Genomic DNA, 16,980 nt, shown 5'->3' with positions numbered 1-16,980 from the left:
GCGGGCAGCGAAAGGCGGCCGAGCCAGAACTTCCGTCTTCCTCTCCCCTCCCCGCGCTCCCGGCCTCCTCCCGCCTCCTCTCCACCCCCTCCGTCCTCTTCACACCACACTCGCGCGCACGCACACACACTTGTATTTTGTGCTGTCGTAAAACCCACGTGTCCAACCCAGAGGCTGCCAGAGCGCAGCGGAGGAGCCGGGACGCAGCGGCCCAGAGCGCCGCAGCCACCGAGGCTCCGCGCGCCCCGGCCCCCTGCGCCCCCGGCGCTCCGCATCCCCGGCGCTCCCGCGTCCTGCGCTCGTCTCCCCAGAGGCACTCGGGCGCCCGCTCCGCGAGGCTCACCACCCACGCCGACTGGGGCATGTAGTTGCCCGGGACGCACTCCGCCCGCCCGCTCGCTCGCCGCCACACACACACGCACACACACGCGCGCACGCCAGCGGCTCTGAGTTTGCAGGTAGAGTGGGGCTCCTCTCCGGCCCAGAGCCCCGGGTGCTGGGGTGGCGGCCCCGACTGGGAACGCGGGCGAGGCCGTCGCGTCTCCCGGCTCCGAGGCCCCGCGGCCGGGCGCCACGCCGCTCGGCTCCAGCTCCGAGGCGCTGCGGAGGGCAGGGGCTGCGCCACCGCCGAGTTGCGGCCTCGCGGAGGGAGCGGGGCTGCGGGCGGGGCGGCACGGAGTGCACGCGGGTCCCCCAGCCGCCCGCCCGCGGCACCGAGTAAACTTTGCGCCTCGTCCAGTTGGGAGACCGACTCCGGACCCCGCGCCCTGCGCGCGCCTCCTGCCCGGCCCGGCGGCTCACGCGCGCCCCCCACCCCGCCCTCTGTCCCCAGCTCGAGGCGTCGGACATGCTGAAGCCGGGGGAGCCCGGCGGCTCGGCCTTCCTCAAGGTGGACCCAGCCTACCTGCAGCACTGGCAGCAGCTCTTCCCCCACGGCGGCGGCGGCGGCGGGCCGCTGAAGGGCGGAGGCGCCGCGGGTCCCCTGGGCGCGTCCCAGCCGCTGCCGCTGCCGCCGCCGCCCCCGGAGCGCGCCGAGCCCACGCCGGACAGCCTGCGCCCGAGGCCCGCCGCGCTGACCACCTCCGCGCTGACCTCCGCCGCGCTGACCTCCGCGCCCGCCCCGGCCGCCTCCGCCTCCGCTTCCCCCGCCGCCTCCTGCGCCGCCGCCGCCGCCCTGGCGGGGCTCTCGGCCCTGCCCGTGGCACAGCTGCCCGTGTTCGCGCCCTTGGCCGCCGCCGTGGCCGCCGAGCCGCTGCCCGCGAAGGACCTGTGCCTGGGCGCCGGCCCGGGGCTCGGGCCCGCCAAGTGCGGCGGCGGCCACGGCGGGGATCGGGACGGCCGGGGCGCCCCGCGCTTCCGCTGCAGCGCCGAGGAGCTGGACTATTACCTGTACGGCCAGCAGCGCATGGAGATCATCCCGCTCAACCAGCACACCAGCGACCCCAACAACCGTACGTAGCCGCGGCGGCGCTCTCCGGGGCGGGCGAGCGGGCGGGTCTGCAGGGGGCTCGCAGCCCAGCCGCGGCCGGGGACCCTGGCGCCCGGCCCGCGCCTGTGACCTCCGCCCCCTGCCGGACCGTGGCGGGGGCTCCCCGCGCCCCGGGCAGCAGGGCGGCCGGTGCTGCGCGGTCCGCTTGTCCCCGCCCCGCATCCGAGTGACCGCGGCCTCGCGCCCCCGGCCCCGGGATGTTGGGGGGCCGCCCGGAGTCCGGGGTGCGCCGACTTTTGGGTGGCGGCGGGTCTGTCGCCCTGCAGACGGGCGTTGCTCTCGGGTCTACAGTGTATCTAGAAAAGGTAGAAAAAAACCGTGCCCGCCGCTTGCAGAAAAAAGTTCCCGGGTCCGGGCAGGATCGTGCTTTGAGAATCCCGCGTTCTCCGCGCATCCTCGATCAGGCAAACGCGTGCAATCCACGCTGGACTTTTAAAAAGTTCAGGGTGATAGAAACTTAGAAGACTTACTCTCCTCTTCCCTCGACCAAACGATAAATGCCTGCGTAAACACTGAACTCTTACGGTTTGATCTCCACACTCGCAGTTCCAGACATTTATCCACAGGACTGTACTTGGAGGTTTTGAGGCAAAACTCTGAACGAAAATCAACAACGTGTATGGCTTTACATTTCCTTTTGCTTGGCAATTTCAGAAGTTGTGATACATTTACACCTTAAGTTTGGAGGATTAAGCATTAAGCATACTTTTAGAGACCTTTTTCGATAACATTAAAGCAGATTAAGAATGTTAGTTGAAAGCAGTACAGGCTGTTGAAGAATCAGCGTTCATTCTGCATGGTTTTTTAAATCTTCATCTGGTGTTTCTATGAGAAAAGTTGATCATACATATTTATTTTTGTTCTATTTTGAATAAGTTGCGCCACGAACTTCTTAATTTGTTGTAAGAGCAAAATAACCTAAGTCCCAAAGTGCTTTGATGAAAGAACACCGGGTGGGCATAGACCTAGTGAGTGAGGTTATATTAATCGTTTAACAATAGTTAGAGGTAATTGTAATGAAAATAATAATTACCAACAAAAAGAGCAGTTACATTTGTTTTTTTTTTTCCTTTCCAGATCCTGAGGGTAAAATATTGGTTTAAAATGAGATTTTCACTTTTAATTTCTTGTATCCTTCAGAACTGTTATATTTCAGTTTTAAGACATTTTCTAAAATTATATTTTCTTAGTGAATTTCAAATACGTATTTCCTAATGAATTGCTTGTATGAGTTGTTTTTAGAGCAGTTCTGAGTGGGAATAAAAAGTGAAAAATGCTTTAGAAAGGCATTTCTTATTGCTAAGTGAAATAGTGTCCTCTTGGAGGGTGCGGATTCTTTTCTGAATTAAACCTGTGCTGGAAAAGACACCGCCAGCACACTCTAAGGTCCTGGTTGTGTGTTGAATCTCTTAGATTGTTTACACTACAGTCTTGAGACCTGGTATATTTTCACCAGAGGAAACAAGACTGCCCAGAGAAAGAACTAGGTTAAGTTACTAATTAATATGTGAATATTGAGTCAGTTGATTGTCTGGGTATCTTTTCCTGTTAAAGGAGAAGAATTCTAATTTTATTTAAAATACTCCTGTTGTGTTAATCGTCTGGTGTCTCCCTTTGAATCCGCTGAACTGCTTCAGTGTTCAAAGTACAGAAGAAAATGTAGACAGAAAAGGAAGTTAGAGTTGCTCCGCTGCTGCTCACTAATTAAAGGCTCATTGAGGAGGAAAACAGAAAGCTGGGGTAGCTCCGGATAAGCCGGATAAGCCGGTGGGGTTGGCTCAACATCTCAGAACTTCTCTGGGCAAGCAGGCTTAGGCACTGTCTTTGAAACTTGGGGTGTATTTTACAAAAAACGAAAGGTGAGTTAAATCTAACTGGAGGCTTAAAACAAATCTTTTGGAGAAAGTAAGACTCTCCCTTGGCTTGGGAATTGGCGTGTTCACTTAAAAGACTGCGAACAGAGGTCTCCTCAGGCTGGGGGTGTTTGTGGGAGGGAGGTGATGCAAGGCAGGGTGGAGGCGGGAGGGAGTTGCTATTAATTCAGCGTGTGTAGGTTTCCGGAGTTTTCCTTTTAATTTTTTGCTCTTTCTTGCTAAAACAATTCTGTGCAATGACCATTCAGCGTTGCTTCGTCACCTTGCATTTTAAAAGCTGCCCAGTTGTTTTTTCTTAACTAGGGTGAAAGGGGGCCTGTTGACTTCTCCCTTCCCTTCGGAAGTATAACTTTTTGCCTGGGATCAGCAATACAGTATCATTGCTCCCTAAGAGAAGAACTCAGTAACACTCCCCCTGAAACTTCATTGGCATTTATGGCGAATGCCACAGGGAAGGAAGGTGTATATAGTCTTTATATACTCAGGACACACTTGTAGGTTTTAAAACAGCCCAGACTGCAAGCCAGCCCACGTGAGCTCCTCGGAGTCTTGGTTTACTCAGTGATGAAGCACACTTTCCCGTGGAAGCTTTTTCTCTCCCTCAGAAGCTCAGTGCTGGTCCTGTAGTCCTGCACACAGGGCTGGGCTCTTTCTCGTGTTGCTGCCCTCATTCGTTACTGGATTGCCCAGTGCATTGGTTTCACCAGGCTGCATCGCACTGGCGTGCCCCTTGGCTCTGGGAGCTGTTAAGAAGCCGGCGGGAGGTAGTCAGGAGTGCACTTGGTGTTTGTAGGGAAGACCCAGGATCATGTCTCTGCAGAGCCAGTTAGTTCTCACACCATTTGGAGAAGTCCCTCTTGTCCACCTGAGCGGCGACAAGCAGTAAGACCGGTAGAGTGTGTATGATAGGTCACCAGGAAACTTCCCCAGCCCTCCTGATTTATGGGAGGCTTCCTGCCAGGGAGCAGAGCTGGTGTGTGCAGGGCTGGAGCAGGGCTGAAGGCTTCCTGGTGGGCAGCACTGGCCAATGGTTTGGGGAGAAAGACACCTGGGGCCGATATCAGTTTGTCCAGTACTGGGAGCCCAGTTCTAAAATCTGGGAAAGAGGGAAGGAGGCTGAGTTTTTCTTTTTTCTTGCCCTCTCCATCTCTTCCCACCCAGTTTGAAAACCCTAATCCCGTTTGGAAAGCTTCAGGCCCAGGGCCACCGCGAGTGGGCTCCACCTGTACCATCAGGGCGCCCTCTTGTACCCTGCCTGTTCCAGGTTCCTGGTGTCAAAGCCCAGCAAGGACTCGGATTTCTGATCTGGTCCCCAGTGGGAGGGAGGCCCTCCTGACGTGGGCTTTTATGCTGCCCCCCACTGTTTTCATGAGCAGGCTGGCCCCATCCCGGAACACACATGATTTAGCTGTTTTACATCGTTCGTTATCTAGCGCCCTGAAACTGAACATAGAGCCATATATTAGATTGAGGTTAGAAGGGGTGGCGACTGTTTATTTAAGGTGATAAAATGGTCCATCAGCAGTAATCGCCATCGATATGTGCCACAAGGAGATGAAGGATGAGGGGACAAGCCACAATTAATTGCCCTATAGTTTTGTAGGAGAGAGTGGAGCCAGCCCAGGCCCGCTTCGATCTCTTCTGCGGGCTCCTATTCATCATCTCCATTGTCCGTGCAGCCTCGCAGGCCAGGGCCGGGAGCTTTATCTCCACAGTGCTCGCGCCCTTTCACGCTGGTGCTCCCCTAATTTATTAATACAGTCATCAGGAGACAAAGCCACGTTCCTGCCTCTCCTCTCTGCTTCCCCTTTGTCTCTTCCATGGGGTCCAGGGCCCAGCCCAAGTGGGCCCTGCAGTAGACCAGGCCAATGAGTTCCTCTCCGCAACCTTGTGGAGTGCTCAGACTCCTGCTCTGTGGATCAGGCTGGGTGGGTGATGGTGCGCATGGGGTGGGGGGCTAGGGGGTGGGTGGCCACTCCATGGCCACTTTGACCCTGTCCTGACCTCCGCTGGGGAATCCTGGTGGAGGGGAGCCCGAGGGAGCCCAGGCGTTGGATCCAGCGAGGGCGAGGAGTCCCCTGGGGCACTGGTCTGCCATTGCCCCATCCACCTCTCACCCTTCCTGGCCTGGCTGCAAGGTGCAGGCCACCAGCAGGCGGCACTAGGCCGCCTCTGGGGCTGAGATGGGGCTGTGGCTGCAGGGGGAGATCCAAGCTTCAGGGCCCTGACCTAGGGGTTGGGAAGGATGCACAGTTTGATGGGCCCCTGTTGCTAAGGGGGTGGGAGCCAGCTCTCCAGCTGTGCCTGGGCTCTCTTTGCAGAGGGCTTCAGAAAGGCTCTGGGGAGTAGAGGCCTGCAGTTTCCAGCACTGGGGACCTCTCCTGCTCCCAACATGCTGTCTGTCTCTGAGATACCAGCAGCTCTGGAGTGTTCTTTATTTCACCTTTCTTAACAAGAGAAAGAAAAATACCCCAACTGCTCCCTTGCCCTTAAAGTAGGTTGATTTAACATAATAGAAGTTATACATGACTTGTGAAGCCAGGCACATGATAAGGACAAGAAAGAGGAAAGGTGACATCTGCTCTCTCAAGTCAGCAGGTGAACAGGTCTGCAGCCAAGTGTGGCTCTGCCTCCCCACGGATGCAAAGAGAGCTGGTCAAGGCAGAAGAGGGACCAGGCTGCATATGCTCCTGGTGCTAAGGCAACGTTCAGTGCATCTTGCTTTAAGGATTATAAAAATACCGCTCACACATAGAGAAAACTTTTTATGAGCAATAATTATGAATGTATACAAAAGCTTTTTCTCTGAATCTAAGAGAGTGTGGAAACATTTATTTGCCTCCTGCTTATGAATGCAAATGGATTTATGTACAGCTTACCTAGAATGCTGCATAGTGTAAAAATAGATATATATTTATATATCATAGAGCATGTACATATGTGTCTCCAAATAGATGAGTTCCCTATCAAATATTATACAGGTGTTTACGATTCACTGACTAGAAATATTTTTCTAGAATGTCAACATGCAAGGTATTTGTCAACTGGGAAATGGGTTATTGTTTTAAACACCGTCAAGCTCCTCTGGGTTAGAAATAAAATGTTTTCAGTTTAGAAGGTTTTGTATATTAAAAGTGTTGATATAGCATGTATTTTGATGGCAGTCAACTTTTTTGACAGATTATTATGATATAGCTGAAGTGGTTCACAAAGATTCATATTGGGTGGTGTGAATCAAGTGAATTGAGTGCTCTGACTCTGTGGTGGTCTGCACAAACAGGTGGCCTCCTTAGATAATGGGGAAAGCTCTGTTTTTCAGTATTCTGCAAAATGCAGTTATTAAGTTTACTTCAACATGTTGTAGAGAAAAATGAAACAGTAAACTGAAGAGGGCTTTAGAGAAACATTTTAGAGAAAAGACAGTGTAGTTTTATTCATTACAAATATTGCTTGTCTATGGGGACGGTAGCTGGAGTTTACTTCTTGTTTTATTACTGACGTAGTTGATGTGATGTTCCATGTGGTGATGTTAGAAGTCAGTGGAGCCTGGTGCAAGTTATTAGGAGTTGCGATAGGAAATACCATACCGTTGCTTCTTGTTCTTTGCTTCATTGAGTCAGCCAGACAGGAAATATCAATTAAGGCGCTCCATGGGATGATTTACATTTATTTTCATGGGAATATAGTTTTTGTTTTATTGTCATTTGTTTTTAGTTATTTTTGCTTAAGGTGCTGAAAGGCCAATCTATATTTAAACACTAACATTCAAATTATGGGCATTACCAGTTAATTCTCATAGTAATTCTATTTTATTTAGCTCTAAGAGCACGGGAGAGAAATATCTAACTCAATCATGCTGCAGCAGTTTCTGTGGCCCTCAAATAATTATCTCAGTGAAATGTTTCCATTCCATTGATTGATTGAATCATGAGTCTGGGTGTAAAATTTTCCATCTTTCAGTAGTCTTTCTGATCTCACTTTTGGAAACACTGGTGTCAGGTAGACCCAACTGTGAATCTTTTCTCTGTCACCTTCTAGCTTTGCTGATCTTTGATCAACTTACAGTGCTCGAGGAGCCTCATTGGCCACATCTGTACAATGGGAATCATGGTACTGAGATAATATGGTGATAGTTTGGTTCAAGACAGACACATAGTAGGTTCTTAGAAATCGTGAGTATTTAGTCTTTGCACTTCCACACTGTTCTGAAGTTTTTGTTTTCACAGTCAAAAGCTCAAGGCAGTGAGTATGTGTGTTTTTGAGAAGCTGACACACAGTTACGTGTCTGCATATCCCCACCTCAGCCTTAGGGCTAGACATGGAGGCTTGGTCTAGCACACTGCTGGCAGAAGAACCCTTGGTGTTCAAGGAAGCTTCTGCGAAGGAGACACACTGTTGCTTCTTACCATAGCCAGGGCACACCCTTAAAGAGTGCCCCCTTGCTTGAGCTCCACTCGGGTGGAGTGTCCTGGCTGAGTAGCCAAGCACCTCCCTGGAGAGAGGTAGGATGCTTAAATAACCAGCCACCACCCACTAAGAAGCTCACCATGCTGAATTGTAATTTCGTGTTCCTTCATGGAAACTGTCTCACTGATGGATTCATAACAGGGCCCAGCTGCAATGAAGTCCTGGGCACTTGGGCTCGGTCTGTCTGTTCGTCTGGGGGTGGGGTGGGTGGCTGGGACCCGTGCTGGGCCCCACCTGCCCAGCCTTGCCCGGACCATCCTTGGTGCCCGGCTCTCCCCACCTCCATCAGCCTTGAGTCTGGCCCAGTGCCCCAGAGTTCCTGGGGAGCCGGGGCTAGGGGTTCAGGTCGCAGGGGCGCACACACGGGGCTCCACCAGGCCCGCTGCTACCCGGGGGGCCTAGGCTTCCTGCTCGGCCTGGCGTGAAGGTCTGGTGGGTCGGAGGGTCAGCTTGACAGGGTGCGCCCGCAGCAGGGGATTCCGGGGGCCCGGGTGTCCTCAGGCCAGGGCTGGATGTGTCCCCAGCTGAGCACTGAGCGCCCATTCCCGGTTCCGGCGTCGGCCGCTGTGGCCAGTGTCCACCCGCAGGCGCCCAGGGCCGGGCCGGGTTCAGGGGTCCAGGCTTCCCTGGCCGGACGGCCGGGGGGCAGCGGCGGCGCAGCCGTCGGGAGTCCAGCTCCGGAGTCCAGCTCGGAGGTCAGCGCTCCGCTGTCCGTGCAAAGGGGGCCGAGGAGGGCGCGGGTGTGCACGCGGGGCGAGCGCAGGGCCTCCCGCTGACGCCCCTGTCTCCGCAGGCTGCGACATGTGCGCCGACCACCGCCACGGCGAGTGCCCCATGCACGGCCCGCTGCACTCGCTGCGCCGGCTCGTGGGCACCAGCAGCGCCGCCGCCGCCGCGCCCCCCGAGCTGCCCGAGTGGCTGCGCGACCTGCCGCGGGAGGTGTGCCTGTGCACCAGCACCGTGCCCGGCCTGGCCTACGGCATCTGCGCGGCGCAGAGGATCCAGCAGGGCACCTGGATCGGGCCTTTCCAGGGCGTGCTGCTGGCCCCGGACCAGGTGCAGGCGGGCGCCGTGAGGAACACGCAGCATCTCTGGGAGGTGAGTGAGGCCGCGTGCTGCCCCGGCTGGCCGGGAACCTGGGCAGCAGCTTCCGAGGGAGCCGGGAGAGCTGGAGAGCTGGAGAGCTGGAGAGCTGGGCCCGCGCGCAGGGGCAGGGGCAGGGGTAGGGGCAGGGGCAGGGACAGGGGCAGGGGCAGGGGCAGGGCCCACCCTAGCCTGCCTGGGTTCCAGCTGCAAAGGGCTTGTGACCCTTGTTCTCTGAATTTGGAGTAAGGAGAGAAAACAGCCCAGGAGATGGCGTAGAGCATGCGGGGTGTTAGAGCTGGGGATGGGGGACCTGCAAGTCCCTTTGCAAGCCCTGCCCACGTGTTTCTGTGTCAGGGGCAGGAAGGTAAGCCTCAGGCTTATTTTCTTGAGTAAAAACAACTTCCTGAGTGCTCAGTGTGAGTGACCAAAACACAGCTCACAACTTTCACAGTGCAAGTTCTTTGCAAATCATGTTGTGAGTCAAAATCACAAATTTTTCTTCTTTCTCCATAAAGTGAGATTATAGTTTTCAACAAAATAGAAGGGTAAAATTAGGAGCACTTTTATATAACCTAACACGTGATGTTATTATTTAAAAATAACCTGTGTGAAAAAATGTTCAACTGAGAGTTCTCCCAGGACTTCTATTTGATCGCTGAGGTCCACTCCTGAAGAGGCAGAGACTTACTGTTAGGTCCCCCCCCTGATTTTCATCACCCTCATCTATGGAGAGTTATTTTTGAAACTCGTGGCGCTGGAAGCCGTCACATTAAGTAATGTGCACACCTGGCTGACCGTGGCCGTATGAAATAATGAAGTAGAAGTCAGAAAGGCAGCTTCTGAGTTACCAGAGACTGGCGTGACATGGGCCTTCGTGTCCCAATAATGGTTTGTTTCTGCTCTGTCTCTCTCGCGCTATGCTCAGTCAGTCTTGTCAGCATGGTCAGCGTTGTGAACTGCCTCATATTCACTAAATAAAACTCATGGGACTCAGTAATCTACTCAGACCAAGGCCCTACTCTGTCTGTATCAGACCCAGGGTGGATGCCACTGGGCAAAGCAAACCCGGGTCCACAGCGCTCACACTCCTGTCGGTGTCCAGGCACTGAGCCTGAGTCACAGGACAGCTCTTCCACGGGAGGGAGGAGTAGCCACTGTGTGAGTGCACAGCTCACAGGCCAGAGGGAGGCCTGGGCCTCCTTCCCTGGTGCCCTCCTGGAGTCCAGCCCTGAGTTCCAGCGTACAGTTCCTACCTACACTGTTACTGGGAAGCTACACATTTTCAGTCTCAGGCTGAGTGAGGGTAAAAATGGGTGCGTCTGCGTTACCGAGCAAGCAGATTTGTATTATCAAAGACAATATTTGTCTGAAACAGACATTTACTTTCTAGAAACCTGCTTTCTGGCAGTGAGAAGCAGCTTGGTACATAGTTAACGCAGGTGTAGGTGACGTCATAGCTTTCACATAAGACAATGGACAAGTGGGACATAGTCAGAGCTTCTGGCAGATTTCCTGTTTGATTTTTGTTTCTAATTAACTATAACTCCAATGTAGTGTAAAGTTTATAAAATACTTCCAGGCACTTTTCATAATTTAGCGCTGTCACCAGGCACTCTAATTCTATACAGTTAAAGGTCTGTCAGTACTTCTCTTTGGAAATCATGAAGCATTTGTTGAGATTTAATCTTTCTGGAGATGGTAAGCTGAACACTTCTACATGGCCCTTTGATGCCTGGTTTTAGAGTGCAGAGGACAAAACCGTAAATGTGAAAAAAATCCCATAGTTCTTTGTTTTTCGTTTTTTCCAGGAAGCTCAGAATAATTGGGATGTTGGCAGGAGGCCACTGCACGTATAGACTATTATAACACATTGTCACTGAAAACTAGGGAACCTTTAGTTTTGTGCCTCCATTTGTACTCAGTGTTAAAATTCTCTTGTACTAAACAAGCTGGGAAATTTAGTTCAGGGTTTTCCTTGAAACTTAGTAGATGTAAACTGAGTTTCATCTGTTGCTTAGAGTATGTTAATTAAATGTGTAGGGAATGTACCTTGTTTGTGTTGTAAAAGACTGGGTGTGTGCTTGGATGATCTATAGGTTTCTACTTTGAATTCGGGACATAATCAACCTATTCATTTTTATCACCTGTAACATTTAGAATCACTTACATTTGGGGGATTGAAGGGACTTTAAAACTTTGCCCATGCAAATTGTCTCCTGGGAGAGTACAAACAGTGTAATTAACTGGGGCCAGGTAATTTAGTGTCTGTGTTTATTTATAAGATAAAATGCTTTTAAAATACATTTCAGGGGCTGGGAATTTTAACTCAGTGGCTTAAGTGCCTGCCTGGCAAGTGTGAGGTCATGAGTTCGATCCCCAGTACCACCAAAAAAAAAAAAATACATTTCAGATTTTTATTAGTATAGTTACATATAAGATATGAATTATAAGTGTAAAAAAATTGAAGCATGACTGTTTAAGTTACATTTATAAGATTTTAAATGTTGGATTATTCTTTTTTAAAATTTTATTTAAGGAGAAAAAATCAGAGAAAGGGTACAAGTTATACAGATTTACAGAAAAAAATAAACAGTAGGAAATCACTAGTTAATGGATTACATATTGTCATCTTAAAAATAATTGTTCAAGTCACAAAATTATAGCATGTAAAGTGGACATTCCAACAGTGAGACTGCAAACAGTTCTGTTCAATGATCCAATAAAACTCAGTGATATTGGATTATTTTTAAATGTTAATCTTTCCTTTCAAACCTAAAGAGAGGCACTTCAATCATTATATTATTCATATGAGAAAAATCAGTAATTGGGATACACTGTAGGTCTATGTTTGGCAGTAATTATTTAATGACATGTGTAATAAATCTCTATTTAAGAATATATTCTTTTAGATATCTTCCAGAATATCATGTTAACATGAAGCAGATATTTTTAAAAAATTAAAATAGTTAACTCATGACAATTTCATTTCAAAAGTCAACTGTAGTTTTTTTCCTCATTTTTTCAAGATATCTGCTATTGAAGAACTGTCTTTATATTTAGAATTTAGTACTCATATTCTGTTAGGTATCACCAGAGTTACTTCTCTTTATTTCAATACAATAAACGAATCACTAGTCTTTTCTTGTCACTATTTCCAAGTAGATGTTGTGTTTTTGTTGTAGTTTACAGTTCATAGTTTTATTATGGACATAAAAGCTATTACAGAAACAGATGCACTTTAGTTACTACTTTTTTTCAGGCACTAACAACTCTATTTTCTCTGTAGAAAAAGGACTCTTTAGTACATATCAGCCATGAAGAGTGTGGTTGGTTTACTGTAAGCATTTTTAAATTAATATTTTGTCTGTGCGTTTAGCTTTTTAATTTTTTAGTGCTGAGGCAGAACCCAGGGCCCCCTGCTTGTTAGACAAGTGTTCCCATACTGAGCTCAATCCCCAGCCCTTTTTTGTGCATTTAAAGAAAATTAAATATATTCTGTTACTTCAGTACTGAAATCTTTTAGGTGTTTTGGAAATCCCAAGAGCTTTTTTTTCTTTCTTTTTTTCTTTTTGTTTCTTTCTCTTTTTCTGGCAATAATACAAGTTTTTTTTTGTTTTGTTTTGTGTTTTGTTTGTTTAAGGAAATTAGCAAAATAAAAGTCAAATTAGTTATTTATTGGTCAGTTTGCTTTGGTATTTAAATTTTAATGTATTCTAAAAATAGCAAATTCAGATACTTTAAAATAAATCATTTTAAAGTGCTTCAAACAGCCATTTTGCTTATATTCATTTGCTCCAACAAGACTTGTATGCGTGGTACATTGCTAGCTGTTTGGACTTATTAGAAATAAAATCTGAATGTTTTGGAAAAAAATAGAATTTTTCTCAACAATTAATTCTTACTGATTAGTATGAGATAATTTTTCCTAATGTGTTTTCGAATAAAGGAGAGAACAGGCACATCTGATTACAACATTTATGAAAAAGTTATCTCAATTATTAATGTGCCCTTTTCCCTTGACATAAATTAATCTAGTTGCACATGGTTTTCCCTTTTTGCTTAACATCAGAATTTAATATAAGTAGACCTGAGGAATGTACATAGTGTGTACTTAAAATTCTACTGGGTTAGAATAAGGAAGTTTAAAATAAAGTTACAATTTAAGATAGACTAGAATTACTCAGGCTTTTCAACTAACGTGTGATTTGACAGAAATTTTAGCAAAGGTGACAAAATAAAATATACTTGTTTTCAACCTAACCTAATTTTGCTAATTGAGATAATGTAGTGACTTATTAGAATTACAGTCAGGGTACTAGAAAGGAATTTGATTTTACAGAATCTGTCTTGTCTTTGCCTGAATAAATTTGTGTGTGTCATTTTCACTTGAACTATGGAAACGTTCACTGTTTTTCTTCAGAAAATCAAGGATAACATAATAAGGGCCTTTTTGTGGTTTGATTTTGTGCCATACTATTTTAGATTTAATAAGAGTATTACTGTAACCAAATGGGCCATTTTTCATCATTACCATTTAGCTTAGGTCAAAATATGTTAATGAAAACTAATATTAAAAATACATTACACATTGCTTAATTTTTTATATTTCACAACCATCATAGGTAATTGGTGCTAGGAGGAAATGAATTGATTTCACGTTTTAAATGTGTTACGTATGTTTTTATAAATGACCCAATTCCATATTTGCAGTACTCTACCCACTTGCTTATATTTAGATGTTGAAAAAATCATTTTAAATTAATCATTTGAATTAAAATCATTTAGAAAAGTGTTCCAGTGATAGTATTGTAACTATATATTTTGCTTTAGAGACTTTAGCTCATTTTGGCCTGATTCACTAAAACACCACGGGATAGAATTATATGATTGTCACAGTTACATTGAAATAAAAATTATGTTTCTTAGCAGTTTATCATGTAATATAGTAAGTCGGCTTGTCAGGTTGGTTTTGAGTATGTTGGTTTTGTGAAATTCAAATACTTTCTCCCTGAAAACCATAGTAATGTTACGATATGTTTTAAATTATGCAGAGTAGCAGCTGGTGCGTCTCTCTGGCTCTGCCTCATTTGATTTGAGGATGTCTTTCATAGTACCGCCTGTTTGATAGAGTGTGAACATTTTGTAGTTTTACATAAACTGTAAAGCCATCTGCCACCTCTTGGAATGGTCTCCAGCATTGTGTTAAAAATCAAAACTTAATTCATATTTTAAGCTGGCTTTGAAAAGGCCCATTTAAATTCCCAGTCATCCTGGTTTATGTATTCCTCTGCCCAGTGCCACTCTTGGTTTTCTAAGTCTACAAATGACTCTGCTTTAAAAAGATTAGGACAACTATTTGGAAATTCTAACATGAATGAGGTTTAATCTAAACATATTTGTGATACTCCAGTGTGCTGGTTGCAAATACTGTATAATGGCTCACGTGTTCTGTCCCCACCGGATGAGTTCTCTCATTCACTTAGTTTACATATTGTTTACAAATTGCTTTTATTAATTGGTACCATTTTGTCATTGGGAAGAAAATGAGTCATGAGAATTTTGTAGTTTATAACCGCATATTCTCTTCCCTCATGTAATTTTCTTTCTCTTTTCCACGCTATCTTAAAAGTAGGAGGTAGAAAGTGAAATCAGACTCTTGAATGATACTGGTTAGACAGATTCTGCCACCACCCCATCACTACATGGTAGCAGAAATCTGATGAAAATGTAGTTAGGGTAAAACCGTTATGAGAAAGCTGCAGAGAAGCCTTCTTATTTAAAGCAGTTTGAAAAAACTGTTTACAATGGTGATTTTATTTTATATTTTCCAGTGCTGGGATTTGAACCTGGAGTCTTATGCATAGTAGTCAAGTATTCTACCCCTGAGTTGCCATCCATATATTAAACCGGTTTTAATTACTTGAGAAAACTTATATGTCACCCTAGAACCCCTCATAGTTATAGAATAATATAGATTTAAAATATTAAATATGGAAAACCGTATATTATTGAGATGGGAAATCCTGCCCACAGTATCAAAGCCCTGTCTCCTCAGAGGGTGCATGTCATACGTGGTCATATGGGGCAAACGTTTTGCCATTCTAAAAGTGCCTAGGTATAGAATGATGCCGATCCTGTGTCTCTTTCTCTTTCCTTCTGTTTTAGAATCATATGTAGTCCAAGATTTCATGAGTTCAGACCTTTTTTATGTATTTACACAAGAAATACAGATTCTGATGTAAGTATTTAACATAACTAGAGCAGAATGTACTTTTCCTTGTAAGCATTTGCCACCTCACTCCGATAAGTTACAGAATTCCATTATCCAAATTGTTACACATGTGTGACAGAGGTTGACCTTTCGTCATGTCAGTCCTTTTTGTGCAGGCCTCAGGCTCCAGCCTAATGGCTCAAACCCTGATTTACTCACTGTAATAAGGGCAGGAGGTCGAGCAATTGTCAGGCTGCCTGTGCGCACTCTTCTTGGAGCCTGGTTGAAGGCTGTTAACACAAAGCTTTTCAAAGTGAATTTACAACCAGCACCACTGACAGAGGCCAATCAGTGCACCATAAATGTCAGGTTAGTGAGATTGAGCAGTAAGTAAAGCACTGACAGCCCACTATTGGCTGGAATCAATTGGCCAAGGTTTAACTTAGAAGAGCAATCTGCGTGTGGTGGGGTTAGGGGAAGAGCTAAGCATGCAGTGTGGGCTTCCAGGCAGCCCCCATGGATTTAGCTGTTAGAGGAAGCAAAGGGATCGGGACGTCACACACATGCTTGGGCACATCCAGCATTGTCCACGCGGATGTAACACGCAGTCTGGAAGTTAGGGGTGCTGGGCCTACTGACCTCGACTTGTAGGTAAAATGGCACCGTATCAGACAAAAACGAGAGAGAACCTATTATGATGAGTCTGTTAGCACTAGATGCATCTTGCACATTACAGTTCATCGTGATGTAATTTTTCAAATTCCAAAACGTTAACAAGGATTGTCAAAAGGGTCAGATGCAAATATTTCCCATCATTCCTTTGCTCCTTTCGCAGCTTCCTTAGCAGGGGGAAACTTTCGTGGTAGTCACTAATGAGTGATTATGGGCTCAGGGTCTGAATATCCATGAGATGTGGTTTCCCCACCACGGAATGTTTTTATCATTTTGTGTAATGACAGCCCAGACAACAATTCATTTAGCTCTGAGTACATCAGCATTAAAATAGAGGAATCCATTAAAATGCTGTATGCAAGGATTTATAAATTAGGCAATTTCCTTGATTATTGCAATCATTTACAGAATTGATTGTTCCAGTGTGGTATAGACAGATTTTAGCAATGATCATCGACAATAAGCACATTCTCTGATATCTAGAGCTACTGGTCACTAACGCAGGCCGCTATTTCACCCACTGTGCTGTTCCAGGGCTCAAGGTCAAGCAGACTTCCAAAGAAGCTTGCAGTTGTGAACTTTGGTTTGCCCTCAGAAAAGGCATACATAGGCCGCAAGTGCAGGTTGTTCTGAAGATTAAAGCACTGTTATTTTAATCCTAATTTTGGAGGGGGTTTTGATAATACTGGTCTGCTTCAGTTCAGTAGCACTGACTTTGATACGATGCCAATTTAAAAGGAAATAATTTTTGCAAATTGCAGCTGTAAAATATTTGTTTGACTGAAGATCTAAAAGTCAATAATGTGTTTTATTTGTTGGTCCTTAGAGTTCTAATTATCCAATAGATATATTGTAGAGTCACCCAATTTTAGGTCAGTTAATTCTGAAAGGCAAAATAAAGACGTTGTACAAATACGAGATGCTCAAAATGTTGCAGATTTTCCTATATAAGAACACATACAACAAGTTCACTTCATGCTTAATCACTAACCACAAACCACAAAGTTGCCTTTATTCTTGAAATATTAGCAGATGAACATGCCAACAGGATCTGCAGGGCTCTGTCCTGAAATCCAGCCCTACCGTTTATGCTTGGTACAAAATAACTGACTTTAGAACATTTGTTTTTAATCATCATTTTCTGCTTTCAAAACTTTAGCACAAACTGGGACTTATAAAAT

General features: G+C 46.6%; 1 protein-coding gene across 1 annotated transcript in view; it reads left to right on the top strand.

Moving 5' to 3' along the window:
* The first annotated feature begins 318 nt into the window (after positions 1-318).
* The window catches only part of Prdm6 (PR/SET domain 6), a 97,300-nt gene continuing 80,638 nt past the window's right edge, over positions 319-16,980 (top strand). Inside the window, exons 1-3 of the mRNA XM_063232441.1 lie at positions 319-458; positions 833-1,451; positions 8,624-8,928. Coding sequence (XP_063088511.1) covers positions 848-1,451; positions 8,624-8,928 — 909 coding nt within the window. The 5' untranslated portion in view covers positions 319-458; positions 833-847. The remainder of the gene's footprint in view (positions 459-832; positions 1,452-8,623; positions 8,929-16,980) is intronic.

This window comes from Cavia porcellus, unplaced genomic scaffold, assembly GCF_034190915.1.
Source record: "Cavia porcellus strain 051 isolate PalLab524CR breed Dunkin Hartley unplaced genomic scaffold, mCavPor4.1 scaffold_21, whole genome shotgun sequence".
In the NCBI taxonomy this organism is placed as follows: Eukaryota; Metazoa; Chordata; class Mammalia; order Rodentia; family Caviidae; genus Cavia; species Cavia porcellus.
This window is presented reverse-complemented; position numbering and strand designations above follow the sequence as displayed.